Source organism: Crinia signifera, chromosome 1 (genome assembly GCF_055691185.1).
Source record: "Crinia signifera chromosome 1, ASM5569118v1, whole genome shotgun sequence".
NCBI lineage: Eukaryota > Metazoa > Chordata > Amphibia > Anura > Myobatrachidae > Crinia > Crinia signifera.
Window position 1 is genome coordinate 370,829,523 of NC_139217.1, and position 18,894 is coordinate 370,848,416.

Here is an 18,894-nt window from a genome sequence, read left to right on the forward strand (position 1 = left end):
AGCTGTTGTAGTGGAATGAGCTTTGCACCTATTGTGCAGTGTTTGGCACAGGCGGTGCTCACATGTGACCAGTTGTCACCAAGGTAAAATTGTTACCAACAATTGACACTATGAGGCTGATTAAAGTAATAAATACAATTGTGACTTTTACTTAAAAAATGACATTTGCAGTTCTGTATTTTATTATATGCATTAATCTTTCACATTGAGCAAAATGGACATAAAGCCCATCGGTGATGTTAGAAATGAATGCAACAAATAAGTTAAGGTACTGTGGGGTTATAAAACATATGAACGCAATGAAAGCAATGAACATAAATAATTTGAATTAGGGCTGGACCACCAATCCAAGGAACCCCTGCAAGTGTCCCGAAGCAACCACGGCACACTGTCTGGGAACCGCTACATTAACCTGTTTAAAACATGTGATTATGATAAATTAAGAGGGAAGTCCAGAAACAGGGCAGTTTATACCTCCTGAGAGGATCATGTTGGGAGATATGGAAATGTTTAATTTTTACCTACTTTGCAGAAATGAAGGGATGAGGAATAGACCCCTGGAAGCAATGATAGCTATTATGCGAGATATAATTGCCCCACTGTAAGTGCCCACCACCATTGCCTGACAGGATACCTCACACATCGCTTACTCCGGCCACTGTCATTTTCTTCTCCCTATTAATCAGCATGCATAACAACATGACCCGGTGCACACCAACCTCCTCCCCCTGCACACCATCATGCTCCCCATGCACATCAGCAAAGTTCTCCTGCACGCCATCATACTCCCCCTGCACACCATCATACTACTCCGGCACACCATCATACTACTCCTGCACACCATCATACTCCCCCTGCACACCACCATACTCCCCCTGCACATCATCATACTCCCCCTGCACATCAGCAAAGTTCTCCTGCACACCATCATACTCCCCCTGCACACCATCATACTCCCCCTGCACACCATCATACTCCCCCTGCACATCATCATACACCCCCTGCACATCAGCAAAGTTCTCCTGCACATCATCATATTCCCCCTGCACATCATCATACTCCACCTGCACACCATCATACTTCCCCTGCACACCATCATACTCCCCCTGCACACCATCATACTCCCCCTGCACACCACCATACTTAGTGTTCATTCTAGCACCCGCCATATTTGAAAACCCATGCAGTTCCTCTTCCCTGCCTGGGGTGTCACTGTCTTCTGTAGTGCTTCTAGCACAGTGTGGTCTGTATATCAGCAATGATATGCAAACCGGACCTTTGCTAGAAACACCACAATAGACAGTGACACCCCAGGCAGTGAGGAAGAACTACATGGGTTTTCAAAGATAGCGGGTGCTAGAATGAACACTAATACTCCCCCTGCACATCAGCAAAGTTCTCCTGCACACCATCATACTCCCCCTGCACATCATCATACTCCCCCTGCACATCATCATATTCCCCCTGCACATCATCATACTCCCCCTGCACACCATCATACTCCCCCTGCACACCATCATACTCCCCCTGCACATCAGCAAAGTTCTCCTGCACACCATCATACTCCCCGTGCACGCCATCATACTCTCCCTGCACACTAACATAGAACCCCAGCACACTATCATACTCTCCCTGCACACTAACATAGTCCTCCTGCATAATAACATATTCATCTTGCACACCAATATACTCCTCTTTCACATCAACATACTCCCACTGCACACCAACATAGTCCTCCTGCACAGCATCATTCTCCCCCTGCATAGTAACATACTCATCTTGCACAACAATATACGCCTCTTTCACACTAACACACTCTACACAATGCAAACCAACATTAACCCCTAGCTCACAAACATGCCCCCGTGCAGCCCGCACCTCAACAAGTTGCTTTAATTAACTGTCTTGTGATTGCCATTTAAAAGCTAATACCCAATGATGGATTAACAACAAGAGGGTGACCAGAGTGGTCAGCCATGGCTCCCAACACACTAGGGCCCCCTACATAAAGATACATTACCAGTTTCCCTTCTGGCCTGTGAATAAATGACATTATGATAGATGATAGGATCTGAGTGGCAAAATGTGAACTAAAAGCATGGTGGCATCATGTGAAATGTGGGAACTACAATGTTCTCCATACATTTGTGGTTCTGGGAACATTTACACATTGCACTTTTTAGTAACACTGCCAGTGTCACAAATCAGCCTGATCTCCCCTCTCACTGGGTTATTCACGATTCACTCAAGATTCTTACTCCACAGCCGGCTCCCCACTGCATCTAATGGGAGAAAATTTACTAAGATGTGTATTCTACTTCACATGTGATGTTGCTGTTGGCAACTAATCAGATCCTCTCTATCTTCTAGAGCAGGCATGTCCAAACTGTGGCCCTCCAGCTGTTGTAAAACTACACATCCCAGCATGCCTTGCCACAGTTTTTGCATTCGCTAATTGCAAAACTGTGGCAAGGCATGATGGGACTTGTAGTTGCACAACATCTGGAGGGCCATAGTTTTGGACATGCCTGTTCTAGAGGGTGCTAAATAAATAAGAAATACAGTCTGATTGGTTGCCCATAGCAAGAGCACGTGTGAAGAAGAATACACATCTTAGTAAATGTCCTCCAATGTCTTTACCATCTTCAAAGTGCCCAAGTTGTATCCTTGTTCATGACAACTAGTCCCTGGCATTGCTAGGCCTTGACAGTCCAGATCACCAGTCTGGGAATTTTACAATGAGAGACCAGCTTGAGACAGCTGATGCTGGCAGCCAATCTCAGAGCAGCCAGGGATATAAAGACAGAACATTGCCAGTGCAACGTCTAGTTACAGGTTGAGTATCCCTTATCCAAAATGCTAGGGACCAGAAGAATACGGATTATTCCATATTTTTATAGGTACTTGTTTCCTAGCATGGCGCCACCGATTTTGATTGTGAGCATCGCGTTGGAAAAAATTGCGTCGATCGCATCGCATGCCAACCAAATCGCATGCGATGCGATCGACGCGATTTTGCATTGATTTTAATGTGAAATGCCCCAAAACACCCCATTTGTATAGAAACCCCCCCTGATGTTTGAAATGGCCACCAATTTTAACGCCACCCCGCTATAGACGCCAACCCGAAGCGTGGCGAGCGCAGCGAGCCCGCGAGGGGCGGCGGTACGCGTCCTCCGACCTTTTCATACCCCTACTATCCACATCGGCGTGGAGTTGAGAATAGAAAGTGTGGCGAGCGCAGCAAGCCACTGATCCCGAAGCGTGGCGAGCGCACGCGGATACCTTCACAGGTATCGCGGCCCCTCGCGGGCTTCACAGGTATCCGCGTGCGCTCGCCACGCTTCGGGCTCGGTGGCTCACTGCGCTAGCCACACTTTGTATTCTCAACTCCACGCCGACGTGGATAGTAGGGGTATGAAAAGGTCGGAGGACGCGTACCGCCGCCCCTCGCGGGCTCGCCACGCTTCGGGTTGGCGTCAATAGCGGGATGGCATTTAAAATTGGGGGGGGGCATTAACCATGTTTTTTGCACATATTCAACTTGAAATGGGCCATATTGGCCCATTTAACATTGTCACCTATGTGAAATTGGGTTGATCGCATCGCGGGCCATTATAATGGCCCCCGACGGACGCGATCAACCTGATTTTCACTTTAACATTGTTCCCTATGGGGAAATTGCGTTGATCGCGTTCGTCGCATCGCTGCCCCTTATTAGGGGGCGCGATGGACGCGATCAACGCGATTTTCACCTTTACCGGCAAATGAACCAGTTAAAGACAGAAAATCGGGTCCATCGCGTCCATCGCATGCCTTAAGTACCTCAACTTAAGGCATGCGATGTACCACGACGGGCGCCGTGCTAGGAAACAAGTACCTTTTTATATTTGAATGAGGTAACTTGAGGGATCTTGTATTCATATTGTAATAGCACATAAACACATGAAATATACATAAATATATTTTATTTGTGCATGAAGCAAGGTTTTAAAACATGAATCAAACTTTGTGTGCTATCTCAGGCACTGAATTTGAATGTCAATCAAACATTTTCTTGCACATATGCAGTGCAAGTAGTTACATATCATTTCCCCAGTAGTGCCAGTTACATATCGTGTCCCCAGTAGTGCCAGTTACAGATGTACCCAGTAGTGCCAGTTACAGACTTACCCAGTAGGTTTTTAGCAACAAAAAAGTACTGGAGACTGTGGTTTTTCGGAATAATTTGGATAACGGATATTTGGATAAGGGATACCTTGTGTCAGAGCTCCTGTAGCTAGTTTTCCACAACTAGTGCTTTTCCTGTTCCAGTGCAGTATTCCTTTTGACTGCATTGTGGTATCCAGTATTCAAGTGGATCCAGCTAAGCGGCTATTCTGATTCAATCCCGTTGTTCAGCTAACCGTCTAATTTTGTTCCATTTCGGCTCCAGAGCTGCCCAGTGCTCTCCAGAACCAATCCAGCTCTCCCACTGTCATGTCTGTGTCCACAGCTTCTCCCAGACAGTCCTTACACAACTGCGCTACTCCATTTCCAACTCAACTCTCACAAATGGTAAAGAATTATATAAGACCTCTTATTTTCTGTCCGTTCCCTCTGACAACGTTCCAGCGAAGACTTCTAGCCCGGCTCTACAAAGAAACACGTCCTTGACAGCCAGTATATCATTTTGACAATGTTATTGGTAGAGGTCCCCACAAACATTAATCTGTCTGTGCGAATGCCTCGGTGTTTGATGGTTTTAGTGCAGATTTGCACATTTCAGCAATACTCTAAGCCTCAGTATTTTAAGATTTGTAAAGTAAAGCTACATGAGATAATAGGAATTGACAGCCGTATCACATTAAATGATGACATATACATCCTTTGTGTACAAAGCATAATAATAATTAAAACGAGTGGTGGAAAGATAATAATACCATATTTACATTTCATTCCTCTGTATTTGCCAACATGATTAAATGCTTTTCATATTTTTTGGTCACTTCTGTATCCTGTGTTTTCATCTTTCACAGTAGCAGACTACACATAAGGCCAAGGTGTAATGATTTACAGCCTCCTCTCTTTATAGCCCAACAGTGTATTAAAAAGAGTTCACTTGGGAGCTCATGCTGGGATGAGCAAATCCCTGTTTGCTTAGCATAAAAAAAAAAATTAATACTGGGTGTTCCCACAAAAACAGGCATAGGTCTACGTCTAAATGGATATTCTGATTTTGTCATTCTGACCTGTTGAAATAGGAAAATTATTACGAATGTCATCCAGTGTGTACGCACTGTGATTATTAGGTGTCGCATGGGTCCAGATACACTCAGTGCACCCGATCACCGGGGGAACCAGCCAGCACATATGTTACAAGCATGATTTTATGTGCTAAGTGGTTCCCCCCTGAACTATATGGTTGGCATTGCAGCCGCCACTCATCACAATCTGATATATAAACTGAATTGATCTGCTTTTTTGTCTTTCCAGTTATGCATTCGGACACCCCAGCACTGACTACTAAGAAACCAACACAATGTGGTTCAGTTGGATCCTGGACAGATTTTCAGGATTGGAGTTCCTGTAGGACCTCAAGGCAGAATGCACCAGGAGGAACTTTGAATGAATTTGGAAAAAAACTTCAGAGTGATAACATTTGATCCCAGAAGACAAACTACTGTAGTGTGTTGTGTTCAATCAGGCCTCACGGAGGAATGCACTGGGAAGAACTTTGGCCCAGGGAGCCTTTTCTGGGCCTTCTACTGGATGCATTTTAGGTATCCAGAGAGGTAACATTGGATCCCTGAAGACATAGTAGGAGATCCCTTTCGGACCTCTCGCTGGCTTTCGTTGGACAAAACTTTGACACAGGATAATTGTATTAAGTGACCAAGAATAAAAAAAATTAAAATAATGAACAAAAAAAGTTGTGTATCCAGAAGCCTTGGAATCGAAACACTGATAACAGAAATAAATCTTTATACCCATCTTGCAACGTCAAAGTGATTATAAAGAAAAGCTGAGGATCATGGCTACAGGCAACACCCCAAAAACAAAAACTACACTGGGCAGGCACATCATGGGTGTGTTGGAAGAGCTACTAAGGTATTCATTATTTTTAATATGTTGACAGTTACATCGAACTCATTAATAACCCGTAAATTTTAACCCGAGAAATGCCGGATACTTCAGCTAGTATTAAATAAATGCAACCATTGCTGTTTATTTTAATTGGTTCTCAATGCAACACATCTAAATTTGTACATGTTATTTGGTTGTAATCTCTCACAAACAAGGCCTCCTCTACCCTCTGTCAGACGTCAACAACCATGTATTTCCTAGTTCTGTTTTTATGTATGACTTGTATTTGGATAACTTGTTATTCAGTCCGTCCTGAACTCTATTGATGATAGGTGTTAATGGAGCAAGTGTACAGAGACTCTATTCATCTGTGCTGAAGTATCATATGTATAAATATCTGATTTTATTTTTGCCCTGGTTGGGTCGAAAGAGACTTATAAATACTCACCTTTATATTGTTTCACTATATACATGTGAAACTTTTTCTATCTTGTATCCAAGCCTTTGGCAATTATAAATAATGGTTGTAGGTGACATGACATGTACTCGTATGTATTTGTTTTAGTCATAACTAGAAAAAAGATGATGAGTTTTAGAAATTGGTTGATTGTGGTCAGTTATACCCCTTTTCCACCACAAACTCCCAAACAACCCAGGTCCAACATGGGTCAATGAACACAGTTTCAAGCTATGCCACAGGAGCTTGAAACCCTGTTCACACCACAGGCTGAACTCCGTTACTGCCAGGTCTTCCCTCTGCTGGCGCTTGGAGATTAAATCATCTCCGAACACCAGTGATCAGACTCTCCCTATGCTTTTAGCACACAACATTTACACAGCAGGCTACTTGGTGCTGGGTTCTACTTGGTGCTGGGTTGGACCCTGACAGCTATTTTTTGTTTCTCTGATGCTGTCCCACCAAACCTCAAGCCAGGTTGCTCCTGCAATAAGCTGTGCTATAAATTTAGTGGAAAAGGCAAATTAGAGAGGCGCAATGATTATTTCATAGAATTAAATGTGGCTAGATTATTCATGGACATCAACAATGTAAATAAAACATCTTGGGGCAGATGTACAAAGCCAGAATAATAAAGTACCAACCAGCTCCTGCTCCAGCACCAGCCTGTAACATGGCAGTTATGAGCTGATTGGCTGGTACTTTATCTGTCTCTGCTTTATCTCTATTAAGGGATTGGTACATATGCCCCAAAGTATCAGCTTCTGTCATTTTTGTAACACAACCTGTAACATGGTACCAGCAAGGGCTGATTGACTGGTACTTTGGGACCTATTTACTAAGCATTGGAGATATAAAGTACCAACCAACTAACTATGGCGAAGATGAGTTAAGCCTTAACAAGAGATAAATGCAAGGGTGATAAAGAGAGATAAACATCCAGCCAATCAACTGCTAACTGCCATGTACAGGCTGTGTTTGAAAAAAGTCAGTAAGGAGCTGATTGGCTGGACGTTTATCTCTCTTTATCACCCTTGCATTTATCTCTTGTTAAGGCTTAATACGTCTGCCCCTATGTTAGAAAAACAATTTTTTTTTCAATCAAAGCATGTAGCATGGCAGTTGCAAGCTGATTTGCTGGTACTTGGGATAGTTACTATGAAATATGAAGGTTGTGATGTGCTGTTACTGCAGCATTTAGAAGCCAGCAATGGCACCCTTTCTTGTATCCTTCACAAACTTTCCCTATGGGACAGCAAGCACTTTTCTGGCAGTCGTAAAGTGCTATTAATCATACATAATACTGTCCAAGGCTTAGTACTCTCCCTCAATGATTACTCTTCTTACAGAGTTGAGTTTTGACTTGAACATCAATATATAGCTTAACTGAATATTAAAAATAAAATAAAAAATAAAACTAATGGACCTATAAATGTAGAAAATGTGTTCTTTTATAGTCATGACCTAAATATGTTATTTTCCTGTTGACCCTGATACTATGGGACAGAGTTACCCATGAGTGATATTTTTGTTATGGCTCATTACAAATGATAAATGGAGCTGCAGCCATTAAGCCCCTAACTGTCATGTGTTTGAAAAATGATAGGAGCTAATTGGCTGGAGCAACATTTATCATTCGTAATGAGTGATAACAAGAATATCACTCATCGTTGAGGCGTAGATGTATGAAGCAGTGATAAGGGAGGAGAAGTGAGCTACAGGGGAAGTGGCAACCAATCAGCACTGAAGTAACATCTATAATTAGCATAGAATACAATTATACAGAGCAGCTGATTGGTTGCCTTGGGCCAATTCCTCCTCTGACTCACTTCTAATACCTTATCATTACTTCATACATCTCGCCCTAAATCTGCCCATGGGCGAGATGTATTAAAATACATCGCCGCCCTTCGCGCCCCCCCCCCCCCCCGCCGCGATGCCGCCGCATATGTACTAACATATGCGGCTGGCATCGCGATGCGGTGACGGAGGCCCCCCGCGATACCTGGAATGTGGTGTGCGGGGGGTCTCCATCACCTCCCTGCCCTCTCCTGCATCCCTCACGCCAGGGACAGCTAAGCAAGCTGTCCCCGGCGCCTCCTCCTCCCCCTGCAGCCGGAAGGACATCCGGCTGCCTCACTAGGGGGACGAAGGTGTTACCTTCCGGGTCCAGGAGGACCTGGACCAGGTAAGAGAGGGAGGGGAAGAGGGGGGGGGGGGTCGGCGGGTTTTTCGGCGGAGGCGTCGGGCGTCGAAAAGAAGCCCATAAGCTTCTATAGGGTATCGCCACCCAAAGGTGGCGATACCCTACACTGCGGTGACGTGGCGGCCGGGTAATAGTACATAGGACAATGCGGTAAAACGGGGGTTTTACCGCATTTTCCCGTTAGTACATCCTGCCCCATGTCTGTAGTATTGAAATTTGTTGTTCACAAGATACAAGCAAAATCCATCTAAAGTACTCCCTATTATCATCCTCCTAGTTCACCCAGATGCCAGAAACAGGAGTAAGTCATATAGGCACTTCAGTACAAACAATTGCTACATGCCTCGTATTAAATGACCATCCCTTTTCATCTAGTGCATCTGGAACATCTGCAAAGAATTAGTGCTAACCATATCCTCACTAGATGCTGCACAAGTGGGCATCAGTAACTATTTCAGATTCAACAAAGCAGCCAAAAGCATGGATTGGAATATTCATTTTAACTCTTACAAAACCGCAATCAACACATTAAATCCATGTTATTCCAGCATTAAATATTACCAGATGTTTTGCAAAGTCACTGAAACACACTGTGACAGCCTATGGTACACAAGAACCATGCATAGCACACATGCCCAGATCTTATCCATAACTGATGTTCTGTAGGAGCAAAAAGTAATTTGTCTCTGACTTTTGGTTAGCCTTGCACTTATATCAGGAATTCAGTTTTTTTCTGAATTAACCTGTCCTGCCTACAGTGCAGTGATCAATGGTAAACCTCCCATGTAAAACAGCTATAGTTACCTTTTAAGAAAGCTTTTAGGGGGAGATTCTCTAAAGCAGAGATGCGGTAAAAACACCGTTATCTGGGTTTTTACCGCATTTCTGTATGCTGTATGGCCCCTCCGCAGTGCCAGCGCTGCGGAGGGAATCACCAGCAAAAGCTGGCGATTCCCTGCAGAAGCCTATGGGCCTCTTACCGCAGCGCTGTTTGAGGGATCCGTCACGGATCCCTCCCAGCAAGCCCTGCGGCCGGCGCCGTCACTCTGCGCATACGCAGATGGACTCCTGGGTCACAGACCCGGAAGTCCAGCGCCAGCACCGCATCGCAAGGGACAGCTCTTATCGCAAGAGCTGTCCCTTGCGTTAATAACCACATATGTTAGAACATATGCCATTATTAATAATGCGATGCCCGGTGATAATGGGCAGTGGATGTTACAACATCCCGCCCTTAGTGTGCAATTGTACAGTGAATTGTGATTAGCGCCACATTGTAAAGAATAATATTAGGAGCGAAACTGGGACAAACATTAATTCCATTTAGGTAATACAATTTGTTAGCTCATAAAAAGTACTACATACTTATTCAGCACACTTGTGAATACAAGAGTATAATAAATTAGAGGAATATGAAATTCTCATTTCTAAATACATATTTAAATGGAGAGCACACCAAGTTTCCAATACAAATTACCTTTGTAAGAAAATAAATATATTACAGTTTCAGCTGTAAGCCATTCTACAATTAGAAATGACAAATTATTTACTAAAATATTTTAGTGGCGCAGACGGCCGCTTTAAACGCAATCTTCAGCATGCGCTTACTGCTACAGTGGCAAACGCAGGATTTTTAGAGGGGGGTTTCCAAATGTAATCCAAGTCTCCCACTCTGCAGCAAATTGGAGTAAGTACGGGAGTCTGGGGGAGCGGTAACTGCCCTGAAAATATAGTCTTTTTATACACTGGATACAGTATGGAATGCAGTATTAATATTTTTCATTACAGATGGTCTATAGTATAGGCTGTTTCAAACATTTAAATAAGATAAGTGGTCAGGAAAAGGTTAAACATGCCATAATAAATAAATAAATACAAAGACATAACAGAACCAGTACTGCACTTTCCAAGCTCACATTCTCCCACCTCATGTTAAGGCTTCTGTCTCTTCCTCCTGGCAGCTTCTCTCTGGTCTATTGCGATGTTTGAGGGCTCAGATCCACACATACACAGCAAACTTGGTAGAAGAAGCTGCACCCACAGGACATGTGCAGCAGCTATGCTTTGTCCTTTGCACCGATGTGGTGGCAGCTCTATTGATCATATTATATACCAGTGCTATTGCATAATTTAAGGCACTTGCCAAGAGGAGGGGGGTTTCTGTGCAACCAGAACCCCCGCCCCCACCCCCCCCACCCCCCCCCCCTGCGTTAGTGTATGAGCTATTGTGAAATAATGTATCCTCAGTTGTAATTACCAGGGTAAGGAATATAATGCCACCTCATATCTGGAAACATGTGGCCGGATAGGCTGTGGCCAGAGTTTATCTGTGGCCTAGATTGAAGTGGACCGTTATTAAAGTGGGAAACCTGATTCATAACTACAGCGTTATACCAGATTCATTTTGATTCATCTGACTCATCATCTCTTGTCTCCAACAGGTAACACACTGAACATCTCCTCTGTACTGCAGAGCATTACATCTATTGTGTGGGATTGATTTGTATATCTAGGTAACACACTGAACATCTCCTCTGTACTGCAGAGCATTACATCTATTGTGTGGGATTGATTTGTATATCTAGGTAACACACTGAACATCTCTGTACTGCAGAGCATTACATCTATTGTGTGGGATTGATTTGTATATCTAGGTAACACACTGAACATCTCCTCTGTACTGCAGAGCATTACATCTATTGTGTGGGATCGATTTGTATATCTAGGTAAATCACACTGAACATCTCCTCTGTACTGCAGAGCATTACATCTATTGTGTGGGATTGATTTGTATATCTAGGTAACACACTGAACACCTCCTCTGTACCTCAGAGCATTACATCTATTGTGTGGGATTGATTTGTATATCTAGGTAACACACTGAACATCTCCTCTGTACTGCAGAGTGTTACCTAGATATACAAATCAATCCCACACAATAGATGTAATATCTATTGTGTGGGATTGATTTGTATATCTAGGTAACACACTGAACATCTCCTCTGTACTGCAGAGCCTTACATCTATTGTGTGGGATTGATTTGTATATCTAGGTAACACACTGAACATCTCCTCTGTACTGCAGAGCATTACATCTATTGTGTGGGATTGATTTGTATATCTAGGTAACACACTGAACATCTCCTCTGTACTGCAGAGTGTTATCTAGATATACAAATCAATCCCACACAATAGATGTAATATCTATTGTGTGGGATTGATTTGTATATCTAGGTAACACACTGAACATCTCCTCTGTACTGCAGAGCATTACATCTATTGTGTGGGATTGATTTGTATATCTAGGTAACACACTGAACATCTCCTCTGTACTGCAGAGCATTACATCTATTGTGTGGGATTGATTTGTATATCTAGGTAACACACTGAACATCTCCTCTGTACTGCAGAGTGTTATCTAGATATACAAATCAATCCCACACAATAGATGTAATATCTATTGTGTGGGATTGATTTGTATATCTAGGTAACACACTGAACATCTCCTCTGTACTGCAGAGCATTACATCTATTGTGTGGGATTGATTTGTATATCTAGGTAACACACTGAACATCTCCTCTGTACTGCAGAGCATTACATCTATTGTGTGGGATTGATTTGTATATCTAGGTAACACACTGAACATCTCCTCTGTACTGCAGAGCATTACATCTATTGTGTGGGATTGATTTGTATATCTAGGTAAAACACTGAACATCTCCTCTGTGTACTTTACAACAGTACCTAGACTGTGTGTAGGGAGGAATTTATTTTTATTCTAAGTGATATATAGTATCCTGGAATGCTAGTTTTGTTTGTCTAAGCCACTTTTATTGCTATGTGTTGTAGGGGGTGGGGACTAAGTGAGTGGATTCCAATTATTGGGAATTGGGAACTCATGCATTGTTAGAGTACTTTAGTAGTCATTGCATACGGCTGTGGCCGGATAGGCTGTGGCCAGAGTTTATCTGTGGGCCTAGATTGAAGTGGGCCGTTATTAAAGTGGGCAAACTGATTCATAACTACAGCGTTATACCAGCGTTACACCAAAGTGAAACTGAAGGACAAAACAACAACTGAGAAAACCAAAGTCTTCTTGGAGTGAGTTAAATTCATTCACACAACATACTACTCCTGGCTGCTTAATCTGGCAATTCAACCATAATATCACCATTCTTACATCTGCAAACAACTTTTACTATCACTGTTAAAGCTTGTACTTGCACTGTCTGTTTTGAAAATGACCAGCTGTACCTCTAATGACATCACCTCTCCTGCTCTTCCATTGATAGTAGGTGTCCCCCAACATTTTATTCTTAGCCCTCTTCTTCTCTTTCTCTATACGTCCTCTCTGGGTGAGCTTATGTGCTCACTCGACTTCCACTATCACATCTATGCTGATAACAGTGAAATCTACCTCTCCTCTCCTGATCTCTCTCCCTCTATCCTCACTCATATCTCCAACTGTCTCTCTGCTGTCTACTCTAGGACGACCCAGCGCTTTTTTAGACTTAAAATATCAAAGACTAAGCTAACCCCTTCCCACCCTCCTGCATAAAACCTGACCATCTCTCATCCTAACCTACTGTTTATGCCCACTTCTCCCCCTTCTGTGTCACCCCTGTCTGTCTAACACCCCCCCCCCCTTTAAAATGTAAGCTCTCACAAGCAGGGCCCTCTCTCCTCATGTGCCTTTCTTAGAATATATAAACCACTGCCACCCTGATGCTTGCTTCAGTGTCCTGTCCCCTGATGCAACTATCCATATTAACCATGTACTTGTCCTAAACGGTCTTGTACTGTAATTTGTTATGTGTTTTTGATTATAACTATGCTCTGTAAAGCGCTGCGGAATCTGTGTGCGCTATATAAGAAACTGTTAATAAATAAATAAACAATAGTAGTCTATAGACAACTACAGGAATTGCACATGTCTTGCAGGTGCTGCTCGACATTTCTACAGGTGGTGTAAATATCAACCGGTACCCAGTTCTAATAGTCAGAATTGTTTCTAAGTTATTAGTATACTTATGTGAATACAGAGCTAAAGATCATCACTACCATCTGTCATAATGTCTATGACAAATGATCAGTAACCTGAAATATTTGTCTCAGAGGTTCAACAATGTATCAGAAGCTGGAAAGCATTTTAGAAATACTTTAACAACTATAATGGGGGACAGATTACATGAAGTCTCAGCTGAGAAATATTCCATTTAGTAAATGAGTGAAAAATAAATGCTGATTCGGTGAATATTGCCTTGTGAAGTAATACCAACAAAATGGAATGAATTATTAAACCATTTATTTTTCATAAACGCCTCAAGTGTATTTTACGCTACACATGAAACCCCACCCTGCCGTCATTAACATGCTCTAATATGGTGTAAACACAATAGAATACCTGCTAAAAAGCCACAAACAAGTTAACACATGACACTTGCCAAGACTCGGGAAAGCTTTGAGGAATGCAAGTGTGATCAAATAAACAATCTAGTTCTGAAAGCAGGAATAAAATACATACCACTTTGCCTTCTTTAACTTCCTTCCTGTAGGCATCTCCTTGGTGTTGTGTTGGTGTGGTACTGCCCTCAGAGATGCCAGGAGAAATGGAGTAGAAAGGTGGACTGGGACTCGGTGGGAGGCCAGAATCGGGGCTGTCCAATAAGCCTTCACGATTTTTGTCCTTCAAACTGTCTTCCATTCCTTGTAAATTCAGATGACCTACCATGTCTGGCAGAGCCTCCGTCCACTCCCAGGAAAACCTGATCCAATGGTTGTTTATTTCTTCCCGACTTCTGATTCACAGATCACAGACAATTCTGAGTCTCCTACTGTGCACACACAGAACCCCCTTTAGTCCAGGCTCTAGGTTGAAAAAAAATAATGAATATTAATATGGGAGCTATAATACCAAGACTACAATTGTTTATATACATTGTTCAGAGCTATAGGCAGCTGTATTGCTCTGTAAAATAATACTTTAGGATTCCACTCCGTAATAGGGTCAACACCGTATATGTCACTGGGAATTGTTGTTCTCTAAGCTACTATAAACTTTATTGTTATCTGCTGTGCAACCAACTGATTCTATCCCAACATGAAAATAAGCAACTTCTCTGAACTGGTATCCAGGGAAATGTTAAAGTTTATTTAGGTTCTTTTCTTAGATTGCTTTTAGTCAAAGTTGCATGACACTGACTGTCCCAGTTACACAAGAGATTTTATTTCTCTATATAAAAATAAGCAAAATGCGACATGCCCTAAATGTTTGATCTGGATCCAGGTATTTGTATAGCCGTGATGTCAAACAAGTGCCACAACCAATACAGGGAAGATTCTAGGGTAGATTGAATCTAGATGAAATGTATTTTATGCTCAATCCTATATTATTATGTGCCTGTGTTTTATAGTAAGTGAGCATTGCTAGGGACAACACTGTTTCTTTCATTTACCTTCAGTGAAATAAGTTGTTAGAGATGGTATTGGGCAGCAAATCAATATGTGTTATTGGTGGTTTCTGATCTCTGGTGAACACAAAGAACCAAATAGCTTTAGCACTTGATTCAACCCACCTGCACCACATCTGAAGCAGCCCAGCCAACACAGAAGCATAGGGGACCTGGGAGAAGGTCATGATATGTGGCTGAATGCAGTGCTGTATTTCCAGCTACTGCTGCCCAAGGCACAATGGATAATTGTATACAGTACAATGCATTCTAAACCAGAAAAAGCCAGAACATATCCTTGTAATTGCAGAAATGTGACTAGGGCAAATATTATATACATTTACAGTATGAGCAGCTATTTCTCTGTTGCCTTGTAAACAGCATTTTAAGCAGGGAGCTCCCTGAGTGTACCTGATGGATACAGCTCACTCTGTATGCAAGTTAATATACATAACTAGCATGGGTAAAAGGAATGTACACAGTACAGTAAGATGTATAACCAAGCTGTAATGGTTGGGTACTTCTTTGGGAAGAGAGACTGTGATTCTGTGATGTAAGGAAAAATAGGGATACCTCTGGTAACTGATTTTTTAGATTACGTTTTAAGCCAAGTGTCACTTTTATTTACATTTTGCATATTAGAAATAAGATTCAGTACATAACAGATAAAACAATATTCAGATACTATGTGATATATATTTCATACATTAGTTTAAAGTTGCACTGCTTAATGTACTTGTTGCATTCCATTGCCTAGCCATTTCTCATATCACACTTGTAGCCCTGTCACTGTCAGTATATCCTACAGTACACCTCTGACTGAGGCAGATGTGATGTGTACTCTGCTATCTGGGGTCTGTTCTATGGACCAATCCCATCCAATGGCACAGGCTTTGTTTTACACACAGTTAACCTGTGTTAGTAAAATCACAGACACATATGCTGCTGTCAAATCAATACTGTGGTAACCTATGTGCTGGTCATGCTGCCTGTCGCAAAGTACTCTGGATTTTCTACAGAAACTGATTACCAACAGTGATCACTGTCTGACTGGGTCCTGTTACAGATACCATTATACAGTGGTTCATACATACTCACATACCATGCCATTAAGAGGTTAACTTGGTATAATATCTCAGTTCAGTAACCTGAGCTTGTGCAATGTTAGGGAGGCACTGTACTGTAAACATAGGTACACCAAATGGGAATTCCAGCCTGCGATCAATGCTCCCATTCTACTCTTCAACACAAACTGCCTTCACTTCACTTCAAACCATATGAAACAAAATATTACTGTATCCATTGCTTAACCCATGCTGCCCCAGATGTGCCTTTCATGGGGTGGTAGGCAACAGAAAGGTGAGTGCAATACACCACTGCCAGGGTAGGCTGGCACTCATCTATCATGTCACTAGCACATCACTCTCCCTTAAGGGACCAGTGCTGACCCTGCTGTCATGGTATCATCACCATCATGTTTGTGACTGGAATAATCAGTAACAATGATGAGATCATTACAACAAATCAGCAATATGCTCCAACAAATCACCCTGCCACTGCTGCATTAGCAATCCCCATTAGTGTGGGGTGTGAGGAACACAGTAATATACAGATAGTTACACATGTATCTGACACAGGGCGGTCTGACATCCCCTATCATAGCACATACATGACCTGAAGGGTTAGTGACACACACACACACACACACACACACACACACACACACACACACACACACACACACACACACACTCACTCACTCACTCACTCACTCACTCACTCACTCACTGCAGGCTGTCCTGCCACAGGGAGGAGAGGGTGACAGGGAGGCGCTGATATAGAGCACTACATGCAGGACTTTTGTAGTCAGGGACTGGCCAGGCTTAGCAGAAAGTACACGCAGCCCCACACAGTGGGATGGACAGAGGTCAGCAGCATACAGCACAGCTGCAATGCACTTACACGGTCCCGGCTTCTCGCTGCATTCAGAGTGCGGCTCCGTCCGTGGGACACTGCAGCCTTGCTTAGCACTGAGCTGAAGACGACGAGTGCTCCCTTGAGCTGCTGATCCACTGAGATCTGGAAGGAATCCAGCCCATCCAGCACAGAGCTGCCTATTATTTTTTTTTTCTCATTCAAAGCAGCAGAGGGAGGGACAGAGGTGGAGGGAGAGCACACAGCTGATCTGCAAATGTCACACAGGGCTGTAGTCCACGGCAGACTGTCACCAGCTGCAGCATGAAGGCGGCGGGGCTGGCGCGGAGTTTTTTGTCTCTTGCTGCACCCATATTACAGATACAGACACTGTACTAGAAGTGTGAAAGGTCCCCTGTGCTTCCTCTGTAATATTTCCGAGACATACAGATACAGTACTGAGATCATCATGCATGTCTGTGTGTACAGACCACTGTAACAATGTGATAAACCTGTATGGTTGCTTTGCTATAAAATACCATTGACTGAGTTATAGGCTACTTGGCACACACAGGACTAGTGAAATGCAAAAATGGCATTCTGTATTTAGGAAGTCCAGTGAGTAGCAGTCTACTTTAGTATATGCAGCAGGTGTCTGGTATACATACTGTAGATACCTCCTGATTGCTTTAGTGACCCAACCCAAGCTGCATTCTGGACTGGTATTCAGCATCAGATCATCTGCAACACCTCAAGTCGGCTGAGGGACCCCATCCCCAATCACTGACAGTCTCAAGGCCCCCATGCACGCAATCCCCCTTGAACCGCCTAGGACATTCCCGCGAGGAAGGGTCACATGCTGTCCTTTTGCATGTGACATATCGCATATGATTCAAGCAAGTGCTGGCCTATCTGATAGATATCCGATAGATCCTACATACAGCACTTCCGATTTGATGCGCACAGGACTGCGCATTGGATCGGAGTGGATTTAAAACACAAGCGATTTTACCTGATTTCTTGGCTTGATACATCGGAATCTGGTGAAATTGTTTCAAATCACACTAGTGTGTGGCCACCTTCAGGCTGAGCTGCGTCCAATTTCACACATCTGTTCTGTACTCCACATGTGCAGCATGGGTTTGGCGCATGTACCAAACAGTGGAATTTTGCAGCATGCGCCACCATAGGCGCCAATTCCGTAGGTGTTCCTGGGCCCGAGCACCCATGGAAAATAATGAGCACCCACTGGCTGCATGTAGTTAATGATTTGTGTCCTTCTGCCCACTCCCAAGTGGCTGCTGTAGGATTAATGAGCTGTTGCATGATATATAAAGATAAAGAGATACTGGCCCATATTCAGATCTGATCGCAGTACATATTTGTTCTCAAAATCGCCAAAACCATGCTGCACTGCAGGTGGGGCAGATGTAACATGAGAGTTAAATTTGGGTGGGGTGTGTTGAAACTGAAATCTAAATTGCAGTGTAAAAGTAATGCAGACAGAAACAAAATAACTCCCAGATCTAACTCTCTCTGCACATGTAACATCTGCCCCACCTGCAGTGCACATGGTTTTGTCCATTTTGAGAACAAATTTGTACTGCGATCAGATCTGAATAAGGGCCATTGTTTATACTAACCTGCTGCTATCATGTTTGGCATTTCAGTGTATGTGCCAGTTATCCACAACGTTCATTAGGGGTTAAATGCATCATTTCAGTTATTTTATTTAGTTTAAATATGTTTAATATTTCTTTACCTTTCTCCCGTCTCCCCAATCACTGTATTCTGGTTTCCA

General features: G+C 43.0%; 1 protein-coding gene across 1 annotated transcript in view; it reads right to left on the reverse strand.

Annotated features, from left to right (window-relative positions):
- RFLNA (refilin A) overlaps nucleotides 1-17,447 on the reverse strand; it is a 56,276-nt gene extending 38,829 nt beyond the window's left edge. Inside the window, exons 1-2 of the mRNA XM_083150895.1 lie at nucleotides 17,142-17,447; nucleotides 14,255-14,598 (exon numbers count right to left, since the gene is read on the reverse strand). Of these exons, the coding sequence (XP_083007021.1) occupies nucleotides 14,255-14,461 (207 nt within the window). The 5' untranslated portion in view covers nucleotides 14,462-14,598; nucleotides 17,142-17,447. The remainder of the gene's footprint in view (nucleotides 1-14,254; nucleotides 14,599-17,141) is intronic.
- Nucleotides 17,448-18,894: the final 1,447 nt, after the last annotated feature.